At 45.1% G+C, this 18,362-nt stretch overlaps 2 protein-coding genes across 2 annotated transcripts in view; one reads left to right on the top strand and one right to left on the bottom strand.

The window, feature by feature from the left end:
• The window catches only part of GTPBP4 (GTP binding protein 4), an 18,078-nt gene extending 5,006 nt beyond the window's left edge, over positions 1-13,072 (top strand). Inside the window, exons 6-17 of the mRNA XM_007445659.1 lie at positions 855-947; positions 1,554-1,745; positions 1,826-1,891; positions 4,166-4,255; positions 4,744-4,854; positions 6,462-6,539; positions 6,821-6,872; positions 7,328-7,428; positions 9,215-9,412; positions 10,426-10,491; positions 11,879-12,022; positions 12,920-13,072. Of these exons, the coding sequence (XP_007445721.1) occupies positions 855-947; positions 1,554-1,745; positions 1,826-1,891; positions 4,166-4,255; positions 4,744-4,854; positions 6,462-6,539; positions 6,821-6,872; positions 7,328-7,428; positions 9,215-9,412; positions 10,426-10,491; positions 11,879-12,022; positions 12,920-13,072 (1,344 nt within the window). The remainder of the gene's footprint in view (positions 1-854; positions 948-1,553; positions 1,746-1,825; positions 1,892-4,165; positions 4,256-4,743; positions 4,855-6,461; positions 6,540-6,820; positions 6,873-7,327; positions 7,429-9,214; positions 9,413-10,425; positions 10,492-11,878; positions 12,023-12,919) is intronic.
• A 2,980-nt stretch (positions 13,073-16,052) lies between these two features.
• Positions 16,053-18,248, bottom strand: IDI1 (isopentenyl-diphosphate delta isomerase 1). The gene is made up of 4 exons (XM_007445658.1): positions 18,079-18,248; positions 17,861-17,953; positions 17,286-17,416; positions 16,053-16,634 (listed from the first exon to the last, which is right to left on the bottom strand). The coding sequence occupies exons 1-4, from the start codon at positions 18,218-18,220 to the stop codon at positions 16,317-16,319; spliced, it is 684 nt and encodes a 227-aa protein (XP_007445720.1). The 5' UTR covers positions 18,221-18,248; the 3' UTR covers positions 16,053-16,316.
• Between the last annotated feature and the right edge of the window lie 114 nt (positions 18,249-18,362).

The following is an 18,362-nucleotide window of genomic DNA, read 5'->3' as shown; positions in this document are numbered from 1 at the left end:
GCTGAACTGGCCTTCCCAGGCGCCAGAGGTGTTTCTCAGGTGATGTCACCCGGGTTGCTGTATCAACTTGCATGTAAACTATTTGGTTTGTATAGTGGGAAGTGGTTGCCCTTTACTTAGTTTATTATCAGAGCTAAAGGAACTGTTTAACGCAGCATGTTAGCTGAGCTCAGGGACCTGAATGGAGTAGAAACTGTGTTTAAAGTATCAGCTCACAACCAGCAACAGCCCAGGTGCCAAAAAAACAATGGTTACATGTGTGGCTCTTTGCTACTAAGAACACTTCTGCAGATTTGTAGGTTTTTGTTTTGTCCACAAGTGGCACTGACACAGTGACAGCTGAGCTCTGCAGTGTCTTAGTCGACCTCTCCAGGGCTTGTGAGCCAGGCCTTGGGGGTAAGACGGGCTGCTTAATTAACTAACATTAAACAACAACAAAATTCAGTCCTCAGTCTCATGACCACATTTCAGGAGTTCAGGGACCCTGCGTTGGCTCGCAGGCCGGTGTGAGGTGCAGGTGTAGAGCGTTCCCGTCATCACAGGAAGTTCTGTTGGGCATCGCTGGGGCCAGGATGGGTGAGAGGAGGAGCTGGTTGGTGTCCTGCAGGTGCTGGGCCTTCCTTGCCCCCTGATGCCTGATTCATACTCTGCCTCTGCGGCCTGGGTCCTGAGGAAGAGGAGCCCGTCCGCCTCCTGAGGTGCTGGCTCCTGTCAGAGTTGAATCATGTGAGGTTGAATCTCGTGGGTTTTTTTTTGTTTTTTTCCTACCCCAGCAGTTAGTCTCGATAACATGTAGGTGCCGCGTTTACTCTGTTGCAGAGGATACGCGTTACAGGACTTGTGGTTTGTTCCAGGTGACGAGAGCAGATGTGGACGTCCAGCCTTACGCCTTTACCACCAAGTCTCTGTTTGTTGGACACATGGATTACAAGTATCTGCGCTGGCAGGTGAGAACTGTCTAAGCTGGGACAGTCATGGCCTTGTTCCTGGAGTTTGATTCTGGGGATTCCCACAGACTAGTTAGTGTCTGCCCACGTCCCAGTGCGTGCACGTCACAGGGAAGGCTGGGGGGTCACCGGGAACATCCCCATGGACAAGCTCTGCCAAGCTCAGGGGACGTGGCAGCTCCCAGCAATCCTTCTGCGCTTGGCTAATGGTGGTGCTTCTGATGGGCCGGTCATCAGAAACCATTTACAAGCATGACGCAGCCTGTTTCCATAGTTGAATTTAATGTTATGAGAGGTGATGTCATTCCTAGCACGTGGGAGCAGTTATCCCAGTATTTCTGTGTTGTCACTAATGGAAAGAGGGGTCCTTCTCAGGGTCGTTGGCAAGTTCGTTCTTCACTGAGCTCTGCAGCCCCCTCCCCCATTTTTCATACTTAATTTATCCTTTTCTCCTGCTACCTTGTTTGTTTACTGTGGTCAGTTGGGAGCCCTGCATTTTCTTTACCAGTTTCGTCAGAGTTGGTCTGGGTTTGTGAGCGCCCTCGGCCTGTGCTGGGCAAGCAGCTTGTGCAGACGTGGGCTCTGGAGTAACGAGTCTGACCTTAGGTGGTGGATACTCCGGGGATCCTGGACCACCCTCTGGAGGATCGCAACACCATTGAGATGCAAGCCATCACTGCGCTGGCTCACCTGCGAGCCGCGGTTCTCTACGTGATGGATTTGTCTGAGCAGTGTGGGCACGGACTCGGGGAGCAGCTGGAGCTCTTCCAGAACATCAGGCCGCTCTTTGTCAACAAGGTGAGTGTGGGGACCAATGTTTTAGTTTGTAATCTGCAGCGTGAAGGTAATAATTCCGTTATTTTTCTTTCCTATTCTAGCCTCTTATCATTGTAGCAAACAAATGTGATGTGAAGAGAATAGCTGAACTTTCTGAGGACGATCAGGTAAATCACCTTGATGTTTTCAATATTTCCTACTAATTCTGAATCTCGTCTTACACAGTCAGAGTTGAAAAGGAATGTTAGCGATGCTAGTCTGGTTTTTGTTTTGCAGCTGAGATAATATCCTCACTGATTGAGTTGAAGTGACCTTATGAAAGCCCATTAATGGCAAACGGACCATGAGGTTTCCTGGTTCCTACTCTCTCAGAGGCTGTGGGGCTGGCCGTGCATGTGGTCAGTACAGCAGCCTTCAGGAGACTGCTCGTTCGGAAGGGGCTGCCTCTCTCGTTGGGGCCTTAAAACGAGCAAAGCACCTCAAGGTTTGCCTCAGCTCCTTGGGCCTGGGCTGCTGACTGCTCTGGAGCAGCGCCTGCAGCGAAGTGTCTAGTGGGAGGCGTTTCTCGGGTGTTACTGGAATACCTGCTGCACAGATTCTGTGGGGAGATGTTGGGGACTGAGTGAGTGAGGAAAAAGGAGTGTCTGCAGACCTTTCAGAACCGTGACCCTGTCGTGTCTGCTGTAATTTTCCAGGGGGCAGGTAACTTCGTTAGCCCTAGGTTTTCAAGCTGTTTGACCCTGTATCCGTCCCCAGGAGGCATCTCTCAGGACAAATGCTTCACGTAGCTCTGCGCTGGTCCAGTGGTTCTGTCTCGTGGCCCCACCAGCAGTGTTGGCGTTGCTTTTCAGTGGTAATGCGTCGTAAGTCAGGGCACACCCCGGGCCTCCGCAGTCAGACTCTGGGAGGCCCAGCAGCCCGGTTTGCAAGGCCCTGTTTGGTGTGAGAGGCGCTGCCCTTGTCTGGCTTGAGCAGAGGGTCTCTAGGGGGGGCTGTGCTCTTGTCTCTGGCTCTCTCTGGTGCTGTTTGAACACTTAATCCTTGGTGAGAACATGGTGTGTTTAAACAGCCATTCTGGTGTCTCTGGGCACTGCCGTGTACTCTACGTTACTGATGATGTAAACGCTGATGTCACAGAATTCTCTTTTTTTGAAAGGATCAGATACTTATTGGGTGATCTCAGTTTTTCAGGCTAAGAGCGCTGGAGTGTGGAGGGGAGGGCAGGTCAGGAGTGATCGTTGTGCCAGAAGCTCAGCCCTTGGGGTTAGATGCGCCCAAGTCCTGCCCCCACTGCCAGCTGTGATGGAGTTTCAGTGGTGGGAACAGTTGCATCGCTGGGTTGGGAAGCAGGGTTGCGGATGCTGTGAATGCTGATCAGCGCCGCGTGGGGCCTGCCCTGAGTCGGTCGGTGACTCTGATGTCTCTGGAGCTGCATTGCAGGTTTTGCCCCATCTCGCACGAGGCACATAGCGGCAGGTGCGGTGTCTTATGCGGGTCACGCTGGTAGGTGGTATGACTGGTCTTTCCAGGGAGCGGGGGGAGCAGAACTCATTCCTGAGAAGCTTGACTGTCAATTGGCCACCTGTGTCTGAGCGTTGTCGCATGGTCAGGCCGGCAGCAAGGTGTCTTGTGGCGTTGGTGGAGGCGCAAATGAAGTCCTTTGTCCTGGGGTCTTGGTGGTTCATTCGTAGCTGGATTTGTACACGTTGCTGTATCGTCTTCTAAGGAATTATCTTAGGCTGTGGAAGCCAGGTATTTTATAAAAAACAGCATTGAGAATATTCTCTATGAAAATCTGTATCTTAATTTTCTCAAGATTCTCTTCAGAAGGGTAGGTGTCACAGAATGTTCCAGAGAGCCTCTGGTTTGCTTGCTGTAGTCTGATTTGATCCTCCCCGTAATGTATATTTTCTTTTCTTTTTTTAAAAAAAATTAATTTATTTTTGGCTGTGTTGGGTCTTCATTGCTGCGCACGGGCTTTCTCTAGTTGCAGTGAGTCGGGGCTTCTCTTCATTGCAGTGCACAGGCTTCCATTGCGGTGGCTTCTCTTGTTGAGGAGCATGGGCTCAGTAGTTGTGGCACACAGGATCCATAGTTGTGGCTCGTGGGCTCTAGAGCACAGATTCAGTAGTTGTGACCCACGGGCTTAGTTGCTCTGCGGCATGTGGGATCTTCCCGGACCAGGGCTCGAACTCGTGTCCCCTGCATTGGCAGGCAGATTCTTAACCACTGTGCCACCAGGGAAGCCCCTGTATTTTCTTAATCACAGCTGAATTTAGGGAAAAATAAATAACTGTTTTGGGGAGATGTCCTTCAAAAGAATTAAAAAACCGCAGATGTGTTAATTATAATTAGCATTTATAGCACCCATTTGAGAAGTAAGATTTGTTCATGGGGAACTGGGGATAAATGCAGCTCTCATTTGTCCTTTGTATTCCCAGAAAATATTTCTAGATCTGCAGGCTGAAGGGTTTTCCGTGGTGGAGACCAGCACCCTGACGGAGGAAGGGGTTATTAAAGTGAAGACAGAGGTCAGTGCTTCCTCACAAGCAGTGTTGATCCCTTTCCTTGACAGGAATGTTTCTCTCTGATTGTTAACAACCCTGAGCGCTAGGAGCTCCGCCTGAGAGATGAATCCCGGGGCCCCCACCCGCCCAGTGAACATGTGAAGAGATGCTCACACTCCCAGCACAGGTCATTTTCACTTAGTCCTGCTGCCTCAGGGTTCTTCCTTGGGCTGGGCCTGACCCTGACCCGGGAAGGAAGAGAGAGGTCCCCTCTGCACCCGGCCCAACCTCCCCCGTCCCGGAGCGTGAGGTCTGCCCCAGGGCAGTTACTTGGACCTTGGGGGTCCCAGCATTCAGCCATCAGATGCTACCTCCGAGGGAAAAGCGTAGCAGGTTCCAAACCTGGGGACCGTCCACTGGTTATGGGGGCTCTGGTTCCTGATTCCTTCCAGAAGGCAACATGAGGCTGTGCCGGGTGCCCTGTGACCTGGTGCCACGTTTTCTCACCTTAGGCTTGTGACAGGCTTTTGGCTCATCGAGTTGAAACCAAAATGAAAGGAAATAAAGTGAACGAGGTGCTGAACAGACTGCATTTGGCTGTTCCCAGCAGAAGAGATGACAAGGTAAAGCCACCTGTGGAGGCCCTTGAGGCAGGGGGTTGCAATGGCTGGTGGGGACCCTCGCGCCTGCCTCCCTGGTAGTGGATTTCCCGGGTGTTCTCGCATCTTTCTCAGAATGAAAGTTATGCCGTGTATGTCAGGAAGAATCGAAGCGGTGAGAGGAAGAGTATGAAGAGCCAGGTTAAAGCTGCTCCCCCACCAGAGGCTATTACTGTAACTCCCGGCTTGTCTATTTGTGCAGAAACATTTTGGCATATAAGCTTCTTTTAAAATACTTTAAACACGGGAATATATTTTCTTGCAAGTTTTTCATTTTCTTGCTATTAAAAACTAGTGCTCAAGGGTACGTTTTCATACATAAGTCTCTGTTTTTAATTGCAAATATATCTGTAGGCTGAATTTTAAGGCATGGCATCGAAAATGTCATTGTCCTCCAACAATGCCTTGCAGGTTTATACTCCTGAAGGTTTGGGAATGCACGCTTCCTGTTGCATCAGTGTGACGGACTAAAGATGCTTCCATTGTTGTGATGTGTCTCTTTTTTCTTTTTTTTTTTTTTGCTGTGCTGCACAGCTTGCGGGATGTCAGTTCCCCGACCGGCGATTGAAAGGACCATGTCAGTGAAAGCCCAGAATCCTAACCACTAGGCCACCTGGGAATTCCCACTTTTTATTTATTTATTTTAATGTTTCTTATGTATTTATTCATTCACTAATTTTTGGCAGCTAGTCTAGGCATTAACAATACAGCTAAAGGTCACTGTCAGTGACGTTGTTAATGATTTTTATCATATTTGTTCTCAAAAAGTTACACCAGTTTTCAGTTTTTTGCATTACCACACTTTTTTTCCCCAAAATAAAGTGGAAATTACATTATAAGAAGTGATGTTTCTACACTGTAGTTTCAGGCAGTCACACTCAGTGATTATTCAACATGATTGTTTCAGTTAGTGAACATCATGTGGAACAGGATATGTATCTTGTTATTGAAATACGTATTTGCTTTTTCACTTCTTTAGGTTATCTCTTACTGATTTGTAATTTTTATATTAAGGAAGTCAAGCTCTTGTATGTTCTGTAGATTGGTTTTCTTTTTGTCAAAGGTATTTTTTCTTCTGTATTCTGATGGTTCAATTTTTAAAATTTTACCTTTTTTTTTAATAGAAGTCTTCATTTAGTTGTGATTTTATCTTGTTCATGGGAAGCAGGTGGTGGTCTTCACCCAGCTCATCGTTTATCTCAGGACTGATGGCTGGATGATGTGTCTTCCCATCGTATTTCCTTCTGTGCTTGGGCTTATGTCTGAATTTCTTCTGTTCATTGATCTGCTTTATTTCTCCTGTACTGCTTTCTTCATCCATAATTTTTCTTGATTCTCTTACTGATTGTTTTTTCTAAATAAACTTTAGAATCGGCTTTCGGAGCCTTCCCAGATTCCTTGCCCAGACTGGCCTTGCACCTTCCCCTCTCCCCCAGATTATCTTGGTTTTTAGTTGGTCTGGGTGTGGTTTTGTTTCCCTTGCAGATGGAGAATTTGCTTGTAGTTTTTCATCTTTGTGTTTTGATTGAGCAAGGCATTTCATGTAGGTATTTCCACTCATGTCTTCTCAGGAGCGGCCCCCATTCATCCCTGAAGGAGTCGTGGCACGCAGAAAGAGAATGGAGCTGGGGGAGCCGAAGAGGAGGCGGGTAGGTGACGGGAGCGCCCACGGGCTTGCGCTGGAGAGCGTGTGCGGGGCAGGGCTTTGGAGCATAAACCCCCTGGGGCCTGGACACCCTCCTGGGTGGAGGTGCCAGGTCTGCCAGTGGCAGAAACAGCTTTCCCACCAGAAATGGGCGCTGAGCCTCAGGTGCTGAAAGGATTGGCTCTTCGGTTGGAGAAGGGATGATTCCACAGGGAAGGGAGGGGGCCCAGCAGTTCTGGATCTGAAGGTCAAATAGCGCTGATGAAAACTGTGTTTTCATTGCAGGAACGGGACATTGAGCTGGAAATGGGAGATGATTATATTCTGGATCTTCAAAGTAAGGGCTCAAATGTGATAGTTGTTTTCAGATGCCAGTTGTGTGAAAAATGTGAAAGTGCATTAATGGGTGCAAGTCTTCCAGCATTTTGTTAATTTAATTCCTTGAAGGCGAGAGGTTGCATACTGCCAGGACTCTGAGATTTCTTCCTTCCAGGTAGTTTTCTGTGAGTGATCATTTCTGTAGCTTTCCTAGCGTATAAGTGTTGGACCAGGCTGATATTGTTGATAATCTGTTGTTCATGCCTTTGGACACTTGGTCCTGAGGTACTGATGGGTCTTAGGATGTGCTTGGAGCAATCCTTTGGTCGAGCACGTTACCTTGCTTACCTAGTGTTGAACACAAGTTCTCCGTTGTCTTCACAGGTGTAGGATTTGCGTAAGTGGTGGCTCGTTTGGGGCACACAGTAGTTGATGTTAAAAACAACTATAAACTTCTTGTTCTTTGACCTTTAGAGTACTGGGATATAATGAATTCATCTGAGAAACATGATAAGATACCTGAGATCTGGGAAGGCCATAACATAGCCGACTATATTGATCCTGACATCATGCAGGTTTGTGTCGCTAGTTAAATCATGTGACTTTTATTCCTCTTTAACATGACCACCGAAAGACATGCACATAACTTTCCACTCACCTCTGTCCATGGCCCTCGTTCCTTCTACGCCCACCAAGACCCCGGGGGCCCTGCCTCCTGGGGCCCTGCACACGCAGTACCATGTCCCTGCATCGGGTGCTGGTGCAGGCTCTCCCCTTCCTCCTAGACCACCCGCCCGAGCTCCTTGTGCTGGTCTCAGGGGCGGCCTCACTTCACAAGGGAGTCCCCGGGGCGTGGACGCCCTTGTCGCCACCCCACGCGGGCCCCTCTGGCTGCAGTTGCTGCTCGCTCCCCGCCTGACCCCTTGTCTTCCCCAGGTTCTGCCCCGGCACATGCAGCTGCCTCCTGTTTCAGTCCTCTCCTTGTTAGCTGTTTCTTAACATATGAGTGTCCACAGAAAACAAAAACTTCTTAGACCCTGTGTTCTCCTTTAGTTGCTATCCTTTCTCTCCTGAGTCAAGTTTTTTTTTTTTTTTAATGTGTTAAAGTGTACAGTTAAGTAGCATCTAGTACCTTCATGGTGTTGTGCAATCACCACCTCTGTGTAGTTGCAGAACCTTTTTCATCATCCCCAAAGTAACTCCCAGTACTCGATAAGTAATCACTTCCTAGTCTCCCCTCCCCCTAGCTTCAGGCAACCACAAATCTCTTTTCTGTCTCTCTAGATTTGCCTATTTTATATATTTTATATAAATGGAGTCTTACACTATGTTGATCTTATTCCACTTAGCATAATATTTTCAAGGTTCGCCCATGTTGTAGCGTGTGTCAGAGCTTTCATTCCTTTTTATTGCTTAGTGATATTCTGTTGTATATGTGTAGCACATTTTGTTTATCCATTCATCCGTTGATGGACATAGGGTTGTTTCCACCGTTTGGGTATTGTGCTACTATGAACATTGATGGATAAGTATTGAGTGCCTGTTTTCAACACTTTTGGGCAGATTCCTAGGAGTAGAGTTGCTGGGTCATAAGGTAATATTATGTTTCACTTTTTGAGGAACTGCCAGCCAAGCTTTTAAAAAAATAGTTTATAAATATTTGCAACATATGTTCCTTGTTTCCCTTGTTATTCACTCCTCAGTTCTCAAATGGCATCCTTAATTTATATTTCATGTCTTAATCTCTTCAGTTGTGCCTCTTGCTTTGTCTCTTACTCTGTGGCATCCCGTTTCTGTAGTCTGGGCTCAGATGGCCTGACTTGGCCTTCCCGTCCAACCTCCCTCCCTATGCCTTTTCACGCTAGTACTGATGGGGGTACCTCTGACTCGAGTTGCTGTCAAGTTTTATTTGTTATAGGTATTTAAAAATTTTATTAACTGTATGGCCAACGAGGTTGTGTTTGGGACGGCTTTGGGGTGGATACACGGGCTGTCGTCCAAGGCCAGTTCAGATTGATGTTCTCAGTTCAAGAATGGAGGGTCTTTCATGTACCTGCTGGGAGCGAGGGGAACATTTTACACATCTTAACCTCAGAGTTGGGAGTGGTTGTTTCTAAAGAAGGAAAAGAAGTGGCACAGAATAGTCTGTGGCTGTCGGCTTGGTCTTTGTGCTCATCTCTGCACGGAGCCTGTTTGTGGGGAGGTGAGCCCTGGCACAGAGGGCGAGGCCCACATGAGTCTGGACCCGGGTGTTCATCATACCCCGAAAGGCTTAGGGGAAACCTGGTTTCTATAAAGATTGTTACACTTGTTTATGAGTTTTTCATTGTTGGCTTTGTTTAATTATGACTTTTTAAAAAGAAATTGGAAGAGTTAGAAAAAGAAGAAGAGCTAAGAACAGCTGCTGGAGTGTATGACAGTGAATCTGAAACTGAAGATGAAGAAATGGCAGAAATCCAACAGCTGGCAAAACAGATTAGGGAAAAAAAGAAGTTGAAGATTCTGCAGTCCAGAGAGAAGGACACACAGGGACCCAGGATGCCTCGGACAGCCAAGAAGGCAAGTGTCGTGTCGTGTCCGAGCGTCACCTATTTCTTTGTGTATTGGAGTCTTGTATGGTCCATGCTAAACGTGCTTCACTTTGTTTTGTTGGTATAAGTTGACTTTTGAGGTTGAGTGAGTGTTGATCTTTCATATTCTGAGTATTATACCCCTTCTTGGTGACTTTCACTGTTGGATTCAACCCCTTTGTAGCTGTACAAATGAAGATTGTGAGTTATGCATAAATTTGTAGAGGTAAAGTCGTCAATTAACACATTCTTATTCTTTAATTCTTTTTTAGGAGTCATCTTTTACAATTTACAGAAAAGCTAACCCAATCTAACTTAGGGCCAAAGGTGATTTAACTGGGCCCTGTGACTGGTTAGGACGGGGAAGTTCACACTGAGGCACAGGTGGATCAAATGGTGTCAGGGTCCTTCCAGTTCTCAGGTCCGTCTTCTTAGCATCTTCCTCCTGCTCCGTGCTCTTGTCCAGAGGCACAGCTCCCCAGGGAAAGATGATTGTGTCCAGGGCAGTTAGAGTGAGAGGGGACAGGAGGGGAAAGAGGATTGTGTGCAGGGCAGTTAGAGTGAGATGGGACAGGAGGGAAAATGTCGGATGCTGGGCACCTCTCCATGGAGGATATTCATGTGTTCGAAATACTGTTTCTGTGTGGTGGCAAATGACTGTCTCTTGACAGATGTGGCCATCGCTGTATCCCCGCATCGTGGGGCTCCGTGTGCTTGGGTGGAGATGCTGGCCTCTGGGGTCTGCATGTGGGAATCCCTGGGGAGCTGAGCGGAATCCAGGGGCAACATGTATGTCGTCCCGCTCAGAAAAATCGCCCAGGAAATGTTAATTTTCATGTTATTTAATGAGTTGTACAAAAACATACACATGAGCCCAAGTAAAAGAATTTCTAAAATAAGTGTATCATGGATCATTGTAAAAGGTACGGTTTCCCTTGAAAATTTTTTTAAACATTTTATCAAACTAATTTTGCTTAAAACAATGTCCGTTTCCGTCTTCAGGTTCAGCGGAAGGTTTTGGAGGATGAGATGCGCAGTCTTGGTGTTGACATGGACAACAAAGACAACGTGAGTGCAGCCGACCTCAGAGCCATGGGTGGGGCGGCGCTGTCCTGGGAACCAGGGCAGGAGCGGGTTACAGAGGAGTTAGCACTTCCGGGGTTTGTGCTGAGAATTATGTTGTTTTGTGCAGTTTTTAGTACTTGAGCTGCAACTCTGATTTTGGTGACTGATGTCTTCACATAGAGCTTCAGTTTAGACACCAGGTAAACGTGAGGTGGTCTGGAGTTTCTTGGCGTGAGAGTTACATAGGCTGTAAATAGCTCAAAGCTGTTCCTCGGAGCCCAGAGGTTAGAAGGCATTTCAGATACCTTTTTCAGGATCCCAGTTTTTCTTGCTTGATGAATTACTCTGGATAATGCACATCTTTGTGTGAAAGAATGTCTTCATGTTCTGGATTGTTTTCTCAAAACAGATTCCAAGAAGTGGAATTACCGAAACAAAGGATGACATTGTGTTAGACTAATTCAGATTTTGATCAGCAGTGCATGAGCGTATCCTGCTCACATGGGGTGTTATTTTCATGTTCACATGTGGCTTCTGACTTTGGATTGTTTATCAGGTGCTGGGCTCTAGGGTGCCTGCTTCTCTCATCATTGTGTCTTCTTATTTCAAAACAGTAACATGAGGGGGTGCCACGGGCCGGGTGCCAAGCTGCTGGCTTGCAGAGCTGGATCTCAGCACCCACAAGCCTGAGCTTTCAGGTGGCTGTCACTGTGTTCAGGCGGATGATCCTGGAAGGGGGGCGTGAAGGAGAGACAGCTCTTTATATAAACTGTGCTGCTAATGTGGCTGAACAGGCAGCTCTAAGTAAAGTTTTTTAAATGGAGTTAAAATCAGCTCTGTAACTTAAAGCAGCTGTGGAAGTGAAAAAGTATTTGGGACTTCCCTGGTGGCGCAGTGGTTAAGAATCCACCTGCCAATGCAGGGGACACAGGTTCGAGCCCTGGTCCGGGAAGATCCCACATGCTGCAGAGCAACTAAGCCCGTGCGCCGCAACTACTGAGCCTGTGCTCTAGAGCCCGCATGCCATAACTACTGACCCTGCGTGCCACAACTACTGAAGCCCACGTGCCCAGAGCCCATGCTCCGCAACAAGAGAAGCCACCGTAATGAAAAGCCCGTGCACCACAACGAAGAGTAGCCCCCGCTCACGGCAACTAAAGAAAGCCCGTGTGCAGCAACAAAGACCCAATGCAATCAAAAAAAAAAAAAAAAGTGTTTGACCAATAATTAATGTGAAATTAACTATGTGTATTTTAAGTGTATTTAACTTAAATTTGATGGTGGTTCTAAAAACCCGTCCATGTGCCTTCTCCCCTCGTTGTAATAATTTCATGTTTGTCACTAAGGCTGGGACCCTGAGGCACTGAAGTTTGTTTTCTGTGTGTTTCAGGCCCATTATGTGGTCCAGGCCAGAAGGGCTCGGAGCGTCACAAGGAAAAGGAAGCGGGAAGACTCTGTCCCACCCACGTCTGTGGCCCGGATTCGCAGTTGCTCTCGGACCCCACGTGATGTCTCTGGTCTCCGGGACGTCAAGGTTAGTCCTTGTAAGGGGAAATTAATAAAATGGTAGCTTCTGTTGTTGATCGCATGAGGGCTCAGGGCACACACTTGAATCTGCAAGAACTGCAGGGTGGGGATGGGGGAGTGGGTGTTGGCTGTGTGCTGTACCCCAAGAGGTGGGCTTGGGCCTGGCACAGCCGGGTGTCCCTGGACCTTTGCCCTCAGTGCATGTGTTCCTTGTTGGGGTGGACAGAGCAGGGTGTGGTAATAGCACCACGGCCTGAGCCTCTGTCCTAGCCGCTCAGGGCTGTGCTAGGAAGAGGTCCTGCTCAGAACCTGGACATGGGGCCTTCACCCACCACAGGCCCATGTGGGGAGCCAGCCCATAGAGAGCTGTTTGGGAGTCTTTTGGGAAAGACACTTTGGATATATACTGTCTCTTTTGCTGAAACTTCTTTTTTTTAAATAAACACAAAAATGATTAGTTTTAGCATTTTGAAAATTCAGATGAGAAAGTTTGTGTATAAACTTACAAGCAGCCTCCCTTTTGGGAGCCCGAGTTTTCCATTCCACCACGCCGCCTCCATCTGGTAGTCTGGATTTAACACCAGCATTGACACTTGTCAGTCAGATGGGAGTAGTTTCATGGGCCGGAATCTCAGTGTCCCCGTGTGTCTGAGAGGAAGTCCAGGTCTGAGCGTATCTGGTCCCTGTAGGTACGAGACTTGTCTGGGTAGTTTCCATCTTGCAGATACTGGTTGAGCTCCTGCAGGTACTGTGGTGGATCCACGGGAACATGGTGTGAGTGAGACTCACCAGGGTTTCTCTTCACAGCACAGACCCGGACCGTTCAGACTGTGTTAACAGGTAATGGAAATTTGCTTGGAAATTAGGTTTTCCACAGCTGATGTGTTTTTCTTCTCCTTTATAGATGGTGAAGAAAGCCAAGACCATGATGAAGAATGCTCAGAAGAAGATGAATCGCTTGGGGAGGAAAGGGGAGGCAGACAGACATGTGTTTGACATGAAACCCAAGCACCTGCTCTCGGGAAAGAGGAAAGCTGGTAAAAAGGACAGGAGATAGTGTGTATCGCAGCTGAAGCACTTTGGCTCGACTTCTTCCTGGTTTGGTTTCACAGAATTGGGAGTCGTGATCTGTAAACTGAACGTGACAATGGAATAACTCAACACTTGTTGCTTTGCTGAAAGCTGTGGTTACCCGATAACTGTCCAGGTGTGGGGGATTTTTTATCACTGCATAATATTACAGATACTTTGAGCAGGCAGTGGTTTCTCATTTATGGAGTTTTGGTTACTTGAGACTTGCAACCAAAGGATATATTTATGTGACAACATTGTTTTTGATGGAGAAAAATCTTACTCTCTTGTGCAACAGGGAACTTTGGTTTCACTGCATGTGAAGAGTCCTTAGCTGGTGAAAGCTTACAGATGTCAGGATGCCAGTTATGTTATCTTCTAGTCCTTTTGTACAATGTACTGTCTTCAACTATTTTATCCAAAATAAACTTCCAAAAGAAAGCAGTTTTATTTAGTTGGTTTTGTTTTTGTTTTTTAGTTACAAATCACTGTCAGTTTGGGCAGATGAAAAGGGAAGAGAAAGTAAATGGCAATTCTTTTTTGTTTTCAAAGCGCAAAATACTTTTTAGTGGAACAGAATGTTGCCTAAGTTACTACAGCAGTTAAATGTGGGCACCTGCTGCTTGTGTCCACTGCTGAAAATTAAATTGTGAGGTACAGGCCCAGTAAAATGTAGGAAATTAACATTTTAGAATATTAAGTGCTTAAAACGTCACTTCTTGACCACAAAACTGCCGTGGCCACTGCTTTATGTGCGGTTTCAAGCATCCCCTCTGCTGACTCGCGGCATTTCTAAGTGCACCTGTGTGGGGGTCTTCCAGTGTCATGCAGTGTGATTCAAGGTGTGTTTGAAAGTTGCATTTACATTTTGGGGATCCAAAGTAAAATTTTCATTTGTTTATGCTGAGAAAGATTATGTAAAGAGAAACCCATTGAGTGTCAGGTGAGAGGGAGTAGGAAGCAGCAGAGTCCTTCTCCTCCTAGGTTATAGTGGCTCTGGCAGAATCTCTGCTGTAACTATTGAATATTTGGGACTCCAGAGTCTTTAAAGGCTCACCTCTTCCAGGGAAAGGCTCCACGGTAAACCAGTTTGTCAGTTTTAGCCCCTGTGGCTTAGCAACTGCCTGACCTCTCACCCCAAACCCTGTGGCAGTCACTGTACCTGCGTTTCTGGAGGTGCTTGTGGGATTCAGATTGGGCCCTAAGGGCCTTGTTCTCCAAATATTAGGATTTTGTTTTGATTGACAGTTGCTGCTTCTGATGGCAGAGGTGTAGACAGAGATGGATCCCCATCAGCTGAATTTGAAGGGTCAGTGCCTGTTTCTTTTTCCCTTGCATTTTTCCTTTTTACCCCTTTGGAGAGCTAGAGATGTGAGGATTAGGACTTAAGAAAGCACTGCTGACTTAGGGGAATTTAGAAAGTCAGCATGTCTGTGTCCAGGGAAAGACACACAGTCGGAAAGGAAGTGAGAGACATGAAGACCTCGGGTGGTAGATACCCAACAACTAAAAACTCACATATAAAGAAATAGGAAAGTGGTCTGTTAAAGGAAAAAACTGAGAAACTGTCCCTCAGGAAGACATGACAGACTTGACACTGCCTTAAAGATGCTCAAGGAGCTAAAGGAAGACGTGGACAAAGTCAGAAAAAACAATGAACAAACCAGGAATACCAATAAAGAGAATAAAGTTTTATAGATGGCTCCCTCTGCTCTGTACCTGTTGTCAATGGTTTGTCCAGCATCTAACAGTCTAAGACGCCACGGCCCATATGGCAACCACTAGCCACTGTAGCTACCCAGTTAACTGGTTACATGTGTCTTAGCCTAAAAGTTCCTACTAAAGAACTAGAAACAATATAAAAATGCATTTTGAAACTCTGTCATTTATCACTTAAGCTACCATAGGCAGGTTGACCTATTACTGTATTGAAGTTTTAACAAACTAGACAACAGTATCAAAATGTGGTAATTTAGTTTTGTTTTTATTTTTCAATAAAGTTACTATTAGCTACACAGTCTTGCCTGAAATTAATTGTTCAGGGTTAACAAATGGATTTTTCTATTGAATTTATAAAACATTTAGCTTTGTAAGAAACAAATTTTTATCTTTTTCTTCATTACTTACTAATACACAGCATTCAAAGATAATAAAGCTGTCTTAAGATTTCAAATCTGAGAAGTCTATGGCAAGTTTAAAGAAGTACATTAGTCAAAGTGTACTTTAAATATTAATACACACATATTCCATAACCCAAATTATTTAATATGAACGTTAGCCTTTCTTTTTGATAATTTTCCCCCTACAACACAGCCTGACTCAGCAGAACAGTGGTTCTCAACTGTGGGTGATGCTGTTCTTGAGGAGACATTTGACATCTGGTGTCATGGGCTGTCATGGGGGGAGGGGTGCCAACAGCATTTTTTTATGTAGAACCTGGGGATGCTGCTAAATCCTACAACACAAAGGATGAGCCCCCAAAAGAATTATCCAACCCAAACATCAGCAGTGCCAAGGTTAGAATACCCTGTTGTAGAGTATGACCCAACTGACCCAAGTTCCATTTTACAAATAGCCTGTCTGTTCCCAGTAACTCTGAAAACCAGGCTTTGCTAATCAGCAATGATTATTTAAATGAATTAACCTAGCCAATGTCATGACCAAAAACAATGTTTGACTTTAAGTATCAAAATACTTCAGAATGATTAAAACAAAATTAACAATGACAGAAATCAGGATATATACCACTGAATTCCCTTGAACCTGTTCTATATTAATCTCAATCTGAAAAGTTAACTTGAACTGTTTTGAAGTAGATAAGCAAATAGTTTCCATTGCACATTCTTCTGGACTATGATAAAAATTTAAAGATACATCAAGCACCTGGCAAACAGCAAAGTGCTCTACAAGTCTTCTGAAAATGTTTATCACAATATATAAAAAAAAATGAAGAACTTCACTTATTCAAATTTGTCATAACCATCTGTTTAGATAGGTTAAGTTTATTTGCTCTTTTTTATAATAATCTCATAAATATTTTTTACAAATTGCAGTTAACATATATGGGTTGTATGACACAAATCAAGAATTCTTTTCCACACGAATTCTGGTTGTAAAGTATCAATATTTCCAATGAGAGTTCTAACGGGGAACCAGGTTTTTAAAAAATTCATCTTAAGTTTACTAAGTAGAGAAATTCTTTAGTACTTAGTAATCATTCATCACCACATCTACATTCTGTGTATTTTCTCATGGTCAACAAACTGATTCAAATGATTTAAGTTATCCCACCACCTAAAGAGAAAAGTCTCTGCAATAATTTGAAACCACGGAGTTATCTTAATTTCACCGTGGGCTGCTTTTTCCAGAAGTTCTTCTAGTTCTTCCTTTGATACGTAACAATAGCTTTTAATCTCATTGGGATCTGGATTCAAGGTCACATTCTTCTTCACAAACAAAATGTAATCAATTTCATGTTCTCCCCAGATACCATCAGATTGAGCCTTGTAATGAATTCGTGTTAGATAATTAATTTCTTCTGGAGGAACCTAGGACAAAAACCCAAAAACCTCCAAAATATCAATAAAGTAATCTAAATCAACCCACTACATTTCAGTAATACCTTGAACAACAGAACTAGTTTTAGAATGACAACTTTTGAAACATTAGTGTCCTATTAATATATGGAAATAGTATTAAATAATATTAAATAGTTTCAAGTGTCTGACACTTTTCCCATAGGACCAAAAATAGAAGTAGATTTAAAGAAAAAAAGAAAAGCAGTTACTAACTAGAAGTGTGCCATTCTGCCTCACATATTAACTTACGAGAGAAAAAAATTTACCATTTTAACTAAATGAGAGATTATTTATTCGTGTATTATTAAAAGGAGACAATTCCAGGGAAAAAAAGATTATTTCAATTCACCCAATCAGATCTGAGGTTCACAAGAAAATATTCATCTTTGATCTGATCAATTATAAAACACAGTCAACTATAAACTGGTTAAAAGATCAATCCATTTTGGTACTGAGTTAAATATCGACAAGTATTACGAAATCAAAATTTAACCTTTATCCAATGGGCTTTCTTGGCCTAAAAAAGCAAGAGATTACAAAGCAGAAAGCTACACCTAAATTTAATGTTTTACTAAAAACTGTTTCAATGTATTCTAGATTTCAGCTAGCATGGCTGCTTACCTCTTCCATGGGAATTCCCAATTCAGCCTTTAAACGCCTCTGTGCTGCTCGCCTTACTCCAATTGCATTGTTTTCTTCAAGCTCTCGTGGATTATTTAAGGGATGACTACAGCAAGTATTAGTAAAACAACCTGGAACATGTTAATATAGATGTACATTAACTTTTCTTCAAAGCAGGTCTGAAAGGTTAAGAAAACTTTAAATTTTAAAAGTAACAGAAAAAATGATTGTTGAGGATTTCTAAATCTGTTATAATGAGCTATCAGCAACCATTTTGTGACACTTGGGTAGATAAGTTTTTATGAACACCTTCTTAACCAAAGCGAGCATAACGTGTATTAGATAAAATTTAGAAAGTTATATATGAATCTACACATACCTAGCAGTTTTTATCCTTTATTAGGATAAACCTTACGTCTTATTAGGTTGCAACCGCCGTATAAGTTTTTTGTATGAAGAATATAAAACTAAGTCATTCACAAGATTTCTTTTTTGGCCTTGGCTACCAGAAGTTCCACGTGACAAAATCAAACTAAATACAATCGCCAACAAAACACTACACAAAGCACACTAACCTGGAAAGGTAATTTTAGCGTCTGATCTCTGCTGCAGCAGGAGCTTATTTTCAGTGTTGAATAAGAAAACACTAAAAGCTCGATGCAATAATCCTGAAAGCAAAAGAAATACGATGAATTTAGTTTTAAGAGGCCAGTTACTTGCCTGTCGCTTTGGGGTCCGAAGGAAGCGGGGCTGCCGCCCGGGGACCCGGCCCGCCCGCCGCCCCCGCGAGCACCTCTCTCGATGTTCTCGTTCAGATGGCAGTTCTTCTTGGTCTCCGCCCCGATCCTCCGGTCGTTCTCGTCGATGAGTATGCACATCTCCGCCAAGAGCTGCACCTGCCGCTCGTCCAGCTCGTCAGTGCTCACCTCGGGCATCGCGGCCCAGCCTACGCGCAGACCCGGGGACCTGGCGCGGGTGGTGGGGACCCGGGGGTTGGAGGCTGAGCCCGCCGCCCCCCCCCCCCCCCCCCCCCCCCCCCCCCCCCCCCCCCCCCCCCCCCCCCCCCCCCCCCCGGCC

This window comes from Lipotes vexillifer, unplaced genomic scaffold (genome assembly GCF_000442215.2).
Source record: "Lipotes vexillifer unplaced genomic scaffold, Lipotes_vexillifer_v1.1 scaffold646, whole genome shotgun sequence".
Taxonomy (NCBI): domain Eukaryota; kingdom Metazoa; phylum Chordata; class Mammalia; order Artiodactyla; family Lipotidae; genus Lipotes; species Lipotes vexillifer.
This window is presented reverse-complemented; position numbering and strand designations above follow the sequence as displayed.

Excerpts from the sequence above, each read along its gene's own strand:
- IDI1 (XM_007445658.1), bottom strand. The coding sequence starts at position 18,220 with ATGCCCGAGGTGAGCACTGACGAGCTGGACGAGCGGCAGGTGCAGCTC. Across the intron at positions 17,954-18,078 it reads GAACGAGAACATCGAGAGAG|GATTATTGCATCGAGCTTTT; the intron begins GTGCTCGCGGGG and ends TTTTGCTTTCAG. Across the intron at positions 17,417-17,860 it reads CGCTAAAATTACCTTTCCAG|GTTGTTTTACTAATACTTGC; the intron begins GTTAGTGTGCTT and ends AACATGTTCCAG.